The sequence below is a fragment of the Camelina sativa genome, chromosome 7 (assembly GCF_030686135.1).
Source record: "Camelina sativa cultivar CO46 ecotype springtype chromosome 7, ASM3068613v1".
NCBI lineage: Eukaryota > Viridiplantae > Streptophyta > Magnoliopsida > Brassicales > Brassicaceae > Camelina > Camelina sativa.
The window spans coordinates 28,037,135-28,050,124 of NC_141886.1; the positions used below are offsets into that span (position 1 = coordinate 28,037,135).

The 12,990-nt window shown below is 30.6% G+C and overlaps 1 protein-coding gene across 1 annotated transcript; it reads right to left on the minus strand.

The window, feature by feature from the left end:
- Positions 1 to 785: 785 nt before the first annotated feature.
- LOC104702733 (putative WRKY transcription factor 59) lies at positions 786 to 3,011 on the minus strand. Its single transcript, XM_010418643.2, has 3 exons — positions 2,678 to 3,011; positions 2,375 to 2,530; positions 786 to 1,226 (listed from the first exon to the last, which is right to left on the minus strand). Exons 1-3 carry the CDS (start codon positions 2,899 to 2,901, stop codon positions 1,007 to 1,009), a joined length of 600 nt encoding a protein of 199 aa, XP_010416945.2. The 5' UTR covers positions 2,902 to 3,011; the 3' UTR covers positions 786 to 1,006.
- Between the last annotated feature and the right edge of the window lie 9,979 nt (positions 3,012 to 12,990).

Below are 12,990 nucleotides of genomic sequence, written 5' to 3' on the forward strand. Positions count from 1 at the left end.
TCCATTGTTATTGAGACAATTTATGGATTTGATTTTTAATGATTTTGAAGGATTTGAGAAGATTTTTAATTCAAAATAGATAAATCCAAATCTCATGGTTTATGTGGGATTTTACATTAAATCATATCAATTTTCCTAAAATTATTAAAACATATAAAAAGAGGGAGGGAGTTAATGGTTCTATGATTTTAATAGATTTAAAAATACAAACAAAAATCGTATGTTATTCAATCATTGATTTCAAAATACTTATCAATTGAAATAATTTGTGGATTTGATTTTTTATTAAAATTATGTGTTGTTGGTTCTATGATTTATAAATACTTGTTAAAATTTCATATTATTTATTTAATGATTTGTTTTTGGATTTCAAAATCCAAATTATATTTTAAATGGATTTGAAAGTGAAAAATAGAAAAATTCAAATCAAATGATAAAACATATTGTTTAACTAATTGTTTTGGTTTTCAGCTCTAGTATGACTATATGGCTTCTTTTTATTTTTATTTATTTTTATTTTAGTTTTTAACAAAACTTTAAGTTTAGTGCTTTAACGGCTACTAAATGGTATCTTACCGAAGTTTTGAATTTTGGATTTAAAGTTTTTCAAATACTACTAACTAATGTTTTTAAATTATATTTTTTAAATGAATCCGTCAGATATTTTTTTTAAAAATTCAATAAAGTTCTAGTATTTATTTTAAAAATTACTGAATCCATTTGTCAGAAATTCGAAGTCAGATATTCGAAGTCAGAAAATCTGTGTTTCTTGTAGCACATTAAAGAGGTTCATGTACAAATTAGTTACTATATCTTAAAAAGGTACAATTAATTAGTTACATACAAGATGATCGACGACTTCCATTACACCTCCACCAATTCAATACATTACAAAATCGACCCAACAAGGTACATGTGGATAAACGCGTGAATGATGCGTGATTAGGATGGTGATATAAACTATATACATGATACATCAATATATACACAAACTTAGTAACTATGATCAATTTGGAGCAGAATGAGAGAAACTATACGTATTTGTTTGAAAGGACCAGTTGTTGTGAGAGGTAAGATCAAAGTCGTCTGAATCACAATAAACTACAGAGGGGCTTGGGTGGTTATGTATCCCTTCGTACGTTGTCAATACGTAATCTTGATTGTTCGTATCTCTCTCGATCCTCTTCTTCACGTTGCAATCTGGGTTTGAACACTTGTGATAATGCCTATTTAAAAAATGAGCAATATAATTAATTAAATCTCTAATAAGAGATTCTATAAGATTTATAATGTAACAGTTTGATTACAATATATAGTGTGGTCCATTAACAAAATCGTCGTTTATATGTCAACTTGAAATCAAAGGTAACATACAAAAAGGAACTCATGAATTATGATAATCTCAAGTGTTAATTGTTATAAGAGTATATCACAACTTGTGACAATTAATTATTTTTTAATTAGGCATTAATTAGTTTCTATTCACTAGTAGATGTTATGTTTCATTGCCTTATTAAGTATCCAGAACATATGGTCCACATGGAAATACAAGTAACACTAACGAACACCGAGACGTATATATTTTTGGTGATAGTATATATACATGTTGGCTTCAACAGATATAGACATACATATAAAAACATGCATGTGGTCATTAGGACAAGAAACACCTCCTCTAAAGAGGGAACACTGACTATATTCTATATTATACACCACCTACACATGCAAAGTTTGAGTGAAGTTTTTTTACTATTAATATACAAATTCATGTTCAACTTATTAGCCGAAACTCAGAAAGGAGTGTTATTCTTATAAATGTAGTAATTATCAAAACAAAAATTCCATTTCTATATGTAATAGGATTTTGTAGTCAGAAACTAGCTAATACTGATTTTTAAATTGATATTGTTAATTGTGTAAGTTATGCAATGAATATATCATGACTAAAATTTGGTTTATCTTTATTAGTTTTAGGTGAACCGATGAACAAGGTTTTGTATGTCTTTTAGCAAAAAAAAAATGAAGAAAAAGATGCGAGTTTATCTGTCTTTAAACTAACAGATTAACTTAATTAATGCGAAAAGAGGAGGAGTAATTAAGTTGTAAAACTTTTCAGCCTCGACTATAGTAGTTGTCTCAAGTTGTCCATTTGACATTTAACTATTCTACGCTTTAAGAGATGCATTCTTCTAGATTCATCAAGTAGAAACATTCATTGCAATTTGTAATACTCAAATCAACATGCCGCATATATGCAAACTAGAATAATCCAAGCTGTCGAATAATCTTTAAAAACAAGTTTGTATGTACGTACTAGTCAAGTATATGTCTATGGTAACCAAGTAAAAGTAAGAAGTTATAATTAATGATTTACCTCGGAAATGGACTGCCCCTTATTGGCTTTTTGCCGTATTTCCTCCATTTATAGCCGTCATCTAAAGCAACTTTTTCAGTTGATTTCGTTTTGAACACGTGAACAATCGGATCGTCTTTGTGTCTCTTCCTCTTTTTGATCTCATCTTTCTCACCTCTATATTTATAAAAGCATCAGTTGATAAATATCACAGTTATATATATATATATATATATATATATATATATATAAAATCACAGTTATAATAACATGTACCAACAACTAGCTTTATGCTAAGATGTATGATATAAAAAGTTAACTTACATTTCAAGGCTCATAGGTGAGTTAGCTAGGCTTGTTTGAAGCGGACTTGTGATTTCTGCAGCCACAAATATTTCCGATGAAGTCCAACTCAAAGTCGGCGACGAAGAGTGGTCCTCCCGGCCGATTTCTTCCATGATCATATGAAAACTATCCTCAAAATCATCGAATTTGAAAAATTCAGTGAAATCTGTGGAACTAGGGTTAGGGTTTGAAGGATAGTTCATTTTAATTTCTTCCTTTTTTCTTTTCCAAGAACCTTTGTTTAGTGTTTTCGGCTGTTGAAGCTAAGAGGAGGAGATATATTTGTTAGGCTGATACTGTTTATTTATACTGCAAATCTAAGGAAAAATAAACTGTTTATTTATACTGCAAATCTAAGGAAAAATAATTATATAATTAATAAAATAAAATAAAAGTCTATTTGCTTTTAAATAAGTAAAAATAACTTTCATGGCTACTTTCGTGCGCATATTCAAGGAAACTTCTTCGATAGAATTGCTATAGCGACAAGTGATTTTTCTTTATTATTATCATTTATTTAAGCTAAAAATAAAGCACCCAGAAAAGTGGGAAATTTTACTTTTTACATCTTTAAGGTTTTATTATACTATATAAAAAAAAGGTTATTGAAGTGTTGTCCAATCAACTTCTCGAGTAAAAAAAATGCATCTAACATCAGGGGTCCCTTCATAATAATATGCCACTAATTAATCAAAGCTTGATTTCGAGTGGATGTAGCTAGCCTTACCGAAATCCTAGCTCTCATTAACATGTTACTTATTATTTGTGTTAATTAATATATTTGAAGTCCTTTTAGAAGATATGAACCAATATAAATAATAAGTCATGGAATGTGAATAGAGCTGAGATTTATCTAACTAGGGTGGTTAAGTAGAGATCTTTTGTTAATGGTTAATCTTAGAATGGGGTTCATCAGTTTAATATTAGCTGATAAGAACTATCAACTTGAGAGGATGTGTTATGAATGTATATATTAGAAAACCAAATTCACTTTGAGACCACGTCTCAAGAAAAAAATTTGGCCTAATAAAAGATATCTTATAGCAAAAATTCTATATTTTTTACGGATCTTAAACGTATTGGGCAAGTAGTTCCATTTTTTGTTTTATTGTAGTATACTAATAGCCTTATGAGGCAAGTTAGTCGGACATTTTAATTAATTATGGCCAAACACCAATCTTTGCATGCGTTGCCAAATCAATATATAAACAAACGTAAAGTTGACGTCGTAAACACCTATCACATTTAAAGGAAAGTTAGATAATTATTTCAAATTAGGGTAACACTATATAGACGGCTTTGTTGTGGTTAATAATGCTTTCTAAAAAACTGATTACCATCATTGATGATTTTCTCATAGTATTTTGCCAGTGGTTAGTTATATATCTTTTTAACAAACAAATTCTGGAATATGCCGATTAAAAGCTATCATGTGATTCATGTAAAGTGCGACTAGTTCTGTAACTATGTAGGAAACGCACCTTTTATACATATATTTTATATTTAAAATATAAACTTTAAATTTAAAATTGGAACGACCAATACGAGACGTAATTGTTGCTACATTAACTATTAATATCTTATTGCATGTTGAGATTATAAGTGTATCTTATTGCTAGTTAATTACTTTACAATTAACCTCTCTATTGAAGAAGGTCGAAGGAAAATGACGTTAGAGAAGATACGTCACCATGCTCACGTCATTTTTCGTGAACCAATTTTGCCGAGGAGGTGAGTAAAAATAATGTATAAAAAAAATTATTATCAATACAATAAAACTTTAATGTTTTTCTCCAAAACATGATACATCAGTATTGTGAAGCATTCTCGAAATGACACATCAATTAAAACAGGTAGCCAATAAAAACATTTTAATTAATACAACTCATCCTCTTTTAACTATAGGGCCTCTTTTAACTATAGGGATTAGCGATAGACACCTTCCTTTCAATCCACCTCTCTCTCTTCCTCCATACAAAGACTCACCCGAAACTAATTGAAATCTGTTTTGAAGATTTGGATTCATTTCACGCCTCGCGTTCTTTTCCTTCTTCATCTTTTTCTTCTTCTCGTTTGAACTGGTTCTTATATTTATCTCTCCGGACGAATTTGAATCTAGCAACCATCCATTATTACTCTTCTCGCATCTGTGTGTTTCGTTCTTGGAGCTGTATACGTTTATATAGTGTAGTCGATTTGGTTTTTAGCTTTTTTATTCTTTCGAACTTGGCTATTTTGGGAAATAAATTAGGTGATTTGCTTCTGAGTTTGGGAAATTATTTAATATCTAAAGAGTTTAGTTTCTGATTTGGTGTTGCTTCTAAGAGTTTTGGGTTCTTTGTATTCTTGGTAAAGTGTCATACTTTCAGCGGGAAGTTTTGTACTTTCCTTTGTGGACCACTCAACTATTGAATGTGGAATGATTGCTGAGAATCTTTAGTAAGTCATCATCATCAAGAGTGTCTTTTTTAGGTTTAAGAGTGTGATTCCAGATGGAGAATGGGTTATGAGAACTTTTAAATTCAAAAGGGTTGTTAAAAAAACATGAATTTATTAGGATTATGGTTCAGTGCTTATACTCATTAGGATTCAAGAAGTCTGCTTCTTGTTTGGAACACGAGTCGAACATCTTGTTTAAGTCAGCCGATTTCGGGATTCTCGAAAAGCAAGTTTTGAGTGGGAATTGGGATAGTTGCGTAGCGGTCCTGGACAGGATTTTTGATAGTTCCAGTGATGACACGAGAAACACGGCTTTCTATCTAGGATAGTGGTTTTTTGTATTTTTTATTATTTTAATTACTTTTAAGATAATTTTTGTTTGGTGTTTGTAATTAAAAATTATTATTAATATAGTTTTTTGATAATTTTTATTGGTAATATTTTGTTTTTAGGTTTTTGTTATTATTTATTTCTGGTTATTTTTATTTTATTATTGTAATGATATTATAGACAAATCAATTTTTTTTTTTTTTTTTTTATATTATGATGCATTGGAGCATCATTATTAGTGTTAGCTTTCTCATCATATCTCATAAAACCTATGAACTATATAATCAATCCTAAATTTCCAAATATAACAACATGTATAGGAAAAAATTTAAACAGCCCTTCTTTTATATAAGTAATGAGCAAAAATCACTATTAAAAAGTAACCATACTTGCAATATATCCTGTATGGAAATACAACAAAAATAAACAACCAACTTGATTAGTTTTACACATGTCATACAAAATGGGTATGTGCATTATTTTTTGTAAGATGTGTTTAAAACTAATTAATTAAACAATATTTTAGTGTTTCAGTCTCTAACATTTAAAATAATGTTATTTACTCTAGAATCTATGGATCCTTACGTATTCTTCTTTTGAGAGAATCAAGAGGAAGTTATAATTTTGATACTTAATATCAAACAATTTATATTAAATTATAATTTTAAAATTTTTTTTAAAAAAGTCAAGTTATATTTATGTATTAAATAAAAGAATTTTAAAATAATTCCGCGACATAGCACGCTTATAAATTTAGAACAAAACATAAAAGTAATAATAGTGCTCCAATACATTGTGATACAAAAAAAAAAAACAAAATTGATTTTAGTCTATAATTTCGTTACAATAAAAAAAACTAACAACAAATAATAACAAAAACCTAAAAATAAATATATTTTCAATGAACATTATCCACATCTATGTTAATAATGATTTTTTATTATAAAAATCATCTTATAAAAATAAAAACAAAACAAAAGAAACCGACGCGCGAATACTATTTTAGTAATATATAATGAAGCTTTTGTCCTTATTGTGGGAAGCACCGGTTTGACCGACGAAGAGTGGTTGCCACGTGAAAACTTGGGGTTTTGTGTCTTGCGCAAGAAACTTACGAGCAAAAATAAAGACTGGGGGCTTTCAGTTTTTCTTGTAAACTTCTAATTAAAGTCTGACTAGGGTCGGGCATAAAAACTTTACCCGAATACCCAACCTGGAACCTGATCCGAAAAACCGGGTTCGGGTTGGATACGAATTTGCCTATAAAACTCTATTGAATTTTATTTTCTAATACTTGTGGGTTCGGATTAGGGTCGGGTAATACCCGGTATCCGTTTGGGCACCCATTAAACCCGAAAGCATAAACATATTTATAATATTTATCATTAATATAATGTAATTATCCCAAAATATGATTATAATTTTGAATATTTCATTTAGTTTTATACCTAAATATCAAAAATAATCAAAATATCTAAAATATTTTGTTACATAAGTCAAAATTTAACTAAATTTATTGAAATTTAATTAATTTTAATTATATTTTTTCGGGTACCCGGTAGTTCGAGTACTAATCGGGTTCTAAAATTTATAACCCAAACCGACCTGAACCCGGTAATACCCAAACCAAACCGAACCCATATATCTAAAAATATTCAATGGATTCTATTTTTCTAAACCCGTTTACTCGAATCCGAATGGATAATACATGAACCCGAACGGGTTACCCAAATGCACATCCACGCATTAACTACGTTTAGTAAATTGTAATGATTAATATTCTATTTTTTAAAGTTGTATCTTCCGGTTCCACACAAAATATGGTGTTAAGATATTGATCCTGATATGAACTTTTATCACAGAAAAAAAAATTTCATAGAAAAAAAAATAAAAATAAAGTAACAATAATGTTGGATTAAGCTTGAAGATAGCTTGAGTTGGAAGCTATGCTAATTCTACCTGAATTATGGTTTAAGAGATAAAGTTCAAAGGTGTTTAGGATATAATGTAGTTTTTGTCGTGTGGTTAAGCACTGGTTTGATCGACGAACCTCGTGGTTTCCACGTGAAAACTTGGGGTTTTGTGTCATGCACGAGAAACTTGGGTACAAATACCAGGGAAAAAAAAAAGATTTGGCTTTTATTTTTGTGTTCTTAGTTGACGAAGTACTTGGTAACCTCCAATTAAAGTCTGATTAACTCATCAAACTACATTTTAGTAAATGATTAGTATTCTGAATTTTAAGTTGTACTTTCCGGTTCCACAAAAAATATCGGTGTTACCGTAAACTTTTATCATAAGGACAAAAAACATATATTCATAGATATTAAAGAAAACTTAAACTCTTAAGTATAATAATATGTCCCGTAAGCAAATAGCTCAATTAGTAAAGATCTATGACAAAAGCTTAAAGGTCGCTGTTTCAAGTGGTTATTGGGACGAGACTATATGACTTGCTTTTGGTCTCGGACCAGAGAAGATGTATATATAGGTTTAGACGCATACTCTCTTAGTTATTTTAAAAAAATAATGTGTCTAGTAGCCTGTAAAACTAGTTAAGATGATAATAAATTTTTTAAAACAATAATTAATTTGATGATAATAAGTTAAACTTAAAGTTTTAGCTTTAGGTAAAAGATTAACTAGGAATCTAACACGATATAAACATGAAATTAATTCTTTATTGAATAGATAGCCATTTCTACTTTTAGATCACTTAGTATTTGTACTAAACAGCTTAACCAATTCTTGGTGTTTTAGACGTTGGGTAATCACAATGTGCATGTAAGCAAACTTTCGAAGAATTACACTGATTTTAATTACGGATACACACATTGAAAATCGTCCTTGTTCTTTGATTGGCATGTATGAAACTAAGCATATTGCACTGATTAAGATGTAGACGTTCCTTTACTAAACTAGGCTATGTGCAACCACGAAAACTGATCAAGTGATATATAGACATGGAAAAGAGAATTCGATCTGTATACGAAAACTTTTGCATCAAGCTAGACAACTAGAGGTACTTGGTGTTTCTGATGATCTTACTTCTGTATCATAGGGATATGAATAGACGTGTGAAAGCTCTTAATTTCGCATTCTTGTTGTATACTGTATAATATTAGAGAACAAATTCAAGTAGTTTATTTATTAATTATTATACATGCATGGTACATTTTATATGAAAGAAATAACAAAACAAACACGGGAAAAAGACAAAATATTTATATTTATGCATTTATAATATGTATAGTTTAAACGGAAAACAATTATTTGGAGATACAAACATTTTTGGGATAAAGACATTATATAATTCAAAGGAAAATGAATATTACGAAAAAGATTAAAAAAAAAAAGACAAAAAAAAAAGACAGCAAGTGCAAAAACAAAATTTGTCTATTTTCGAACAAATCTAAAACATGGAAAATTGGAAACTAATTATGATCTTTCAAATGGTAGTGTAATTTAGACACGAAATTATAGAGAAAATAATCGTTTTTATATCATTATAACGTGGTAGTTGGCTTTGACATCTAACGTGACAACTAATGCAATAAATATTACAAGTTTAAGTTTAACTAACAACGTTAATTGTTTTCTGTTTGTTAGTATAGGTTAGTACTTAGTTGTACGTAGTACATATCATAAGTTTACGCACGTATCAGAATGAAATGCAAGGCCATAGGTTAGACATAGTCGGTCTCCTCTGTGACTTAGTCATGTTGACTCATTCGCCAAAGAAATAACTTGGCCAACATTGTTGACAAGACCAAAACCGCAATTTTCACCTCTTTAGATATGTTTTAGACTCTGTTTGATTGTTTATATTGTAATTAACTCGAATCCACTTGATATCGATGCCATCACTTGTATATAAAATTCAATATTATAACCTTTTACAAGTCCTGCCTATACTCCCTATGAAAGTCATATCAAGTGATAATTCAACAAGTTCAAAATTCTTTGTATGGTGTTAGATAGTCTTTTTAATCTAGAAATCTTAACAATAGTTTTGTATTCAATATTTAAAAGAATTATCATAAAAATATTGATAAGCTAACAATCATCGATGAGTCATAGTGGATTTACTGTTTGATCCCCCAAAAATCTAGTTAAAAATAAGTTAGCTGTGATGTAAAATTTAATAAATATGCGAGTCAATGAGAAAGTGGCATTTTTCAACAAGAAGAAAATGAGAAGTGGCCCATAAAGGACGTCCTTGACCATAAAATTACGACGGGTCAACTCATTAGATATGGACAAGAATCAACCAATTGACGGCGTCCACTATTACACTGTTCCTTTAGTTAAATTGGATGAGGGGAGAAGAACTTAAATTTAATAAATGAAACATTGGGAAAATAAATAAATTTATATTCGATTTTTCTCAACAAATAAACTTCACTGGAATTAAAAGATTTATTACAAAAAAACATAAATTATTGTAACATAGTTATTGTGTAGGCAGATATATGTGTTATACACTAAAAGAAATATTACAATTAATAGAAGAGAGTTTGATGATTTTCATAAAATAGTTTTATTTGCTAACGGATCTTCCAACTTTATATTTGATTTCTTTGCGTTGTGATTTGTGATGCAGCATATGATGGGCTTTTACGTGGATGTTTATGGATTTGGATCCATTAGATTTGTTAGCTTATTTTATTGATAATTATTTGATATTGGAAAGGATTAGGATTAGAATATTTAGTGTTTATATATTTCCTTAGTTTTAGATTTGAGTTTATCATAAAACGTGTATAAAAGGATCTAACCCTCACATGTACGGAAATAATTGATTATTGAATAAAAAATTTAATTTGAAGAGAGCTTTGTATAAGCCTAGAGAGGAGGACTCTCACACTAAAAATCTTACCTTGAGTAGGACCTTAGAGGAGGACTCTCATCCCTATCCGTTCTCATCCCTATCCGTTCTTAGCTTCCGCACCGCATCATTTGGTATCAGAGCCGAAACGGTTCTTCTCATGGCAGTGTATATTCCCAAGTTCTACGGTGGAATTCGTGTTGATTCATTCTTAGATTGGCTCGCGGATGTTGAAGACATATTGATGCTTCAAAGTGTTCCGGCTGATGAACAGGTTTCGCTTGTGACTAAGAAGTTTCGAGAACATGCATCAACATGGTGGCAGCAAGTGAAGAAAACACGCAAGAAAGCTGACAAGAGTCCTATCAAATCATGGGATAAACTCAAGCAAAAGCTTTGTGCAACCTATCTACCTCGTCATATGATGTATAATCTTTTGACGAATATGAAACAAGGAGCACGATTGGTTCAAGTCCACAACGTTGTCGATGAGCATATCTACGATGTTGTTGGTGATGATTTTTGTACTCTGAAACTCGCCTCCGATGAAGACAGTGATGTTGTCGAAGTGAAAGAACCCGACAACATGGAAGACGAAGACGTATTTGTCGGCGTAGAAAACGGCGATGAGTATGCCTATGTGGATGGCTCTAATTCTTTTCCTTTGGTGTATGATGCCGAGCAACAGTTCGCTGTCAAAGTTGCTGAAGATGATTTGGTGTACGATGTCGTGGTCTTCACCGATGGTGAAGAAGATTTTGTCAACGCCAATGCTATAGAAGTTGAAGATGATTTTTTCAACACCAATGATATGGAAGACGATGATGATAACAATGATACTGCAGATTGTTATAGACATGGCGATCTTCTTAAAGAAGAAGACGGTGATCTTAACTTTGTAGGAAAAGATTCGAGGATGAAGATGGTGACACCTTGGGGAAGTTGGGCTTCTAAAACTAAAGGCCCATTGATCTCATCTCACGAAGAAAATGTGGCGTCTACGAGGAAAAGTCAAATATTAATCATTACACTTAGCTTTGATTATTATTGGATAATTAAGTTTAGTACGGTGAAACAAGGTTATATTTCTGTACGTGTGAAATATTATCAGTGGAAGAGAAGAAGGAAAAAAAGGCGATGGATAAATGCGGTCAAATCCATGGTTCAGATTCGAGGTCGAATCTTCTCCAACAGGGGGAGAACTGATGCAGCGTATTATTCATTATTGTTGGGCCTAGGTGTTGTGTTTCTTGCCCAACAAGTTACAGATTTGACGTAGTTGTTTAGGTAGCTCGTTAATTTTCTATTTTTATTTTGGAAGAAGATATACTTTTTACTATTATGATTAGGATTAGAATATTTGGTGTTTATCTTCTTTCCTTAGTTTTATATTTGATTATCTCTGAGCTTTGTATAAGCGTAGAGAGGAGGACTCTCGCACCCATAAAGATCTTACTTTGAGTAGGACCTGAGAAGAGGACTCTCATCCCTATCCGTTCTTAGCTTCCGCACCGCACCGCATCAATTTGTATGTATACCTTGTGGTTAAAACTTGTTTTTTTCTTAAAACATAATATTAAATAGCATTATCGTATCATTTGCAGATGCATGATCTTCATAAAATTTCATCTATAAACATCGGTAACACATGCCTCAACCATCACATTTGAGTAATACTAATCAAAATTTGTCGCCAATAGTTAACAAAGCCCACATGTACTACTATCGACATCTTAATCCGCAAAAGACAAATTAATGCAGCCATATATAATTCCATCAAACAGTCAATAGATTTACAATCAGATTGTAATGAATCTCTTTTGTTAAGGCATAAGACTGATGTTACGTTTGGAGAAACACAAACACTATTAGATCCAACCATTGTCGAACAACACCATAGTATACCATCGAATTCATTGTCCCAATAAGATATTAAGAGAAATCCAAGGCGGTTTATGAAATTTTGCCAAGGGATAAGAACCACAAACCGCCGGAGTTTTCTCTCAGCAGACAAGCACCCGTATGTCTGATACAAAAAAATTAGAGAGCAGATTGCGGACAAACTCTTTTCGAGAGAAAGAGAAAACGAATATGAGACTTGCTTGAAGAGTCTTCCATTTTATCATATATATAATTCCATTTTTTAGTTTTAAAACTCCTAAACTCCTAAACTATATATACAAAAGAATTATAAAATCGTTTCCAGTAAATTGTTAACTGTTTACATCAAAATTGTAAGGTTCATGAATAAATTAGGTTAAAATTAGTTGTATATGGTATTTGTAGCAATATGTTTTTGTTATTAAATTATCCTCCAAAATAGATTTTAAACCTTTTAATTATGTGATAAAGCTAATCAAATGAAAAACAAATCTTGGATTTTGAAGCCTTCCAATATTTTCTTGTATATTTTAATTTGTTAAACTAAAAAAATCTTATGGCAAAAGAATTTATAATATATAATTTTGTAATTATAAATCCAAACAGATAATAATAATATGTATTGTTGGTTCAATGGAAACTTAATAAAATATTTGCATAAATTGCATGTAAACTTTCTAAAAAGATATTTATCGATTAACCTGTCTGTCACCTGTGACGTCGACCTATGTATCTCGGGGGAAAGATATGTATGTAGAAATGTCAATGACATGTAACCCCATCATGTTATAATTATCATGGCTCTACCCATGGC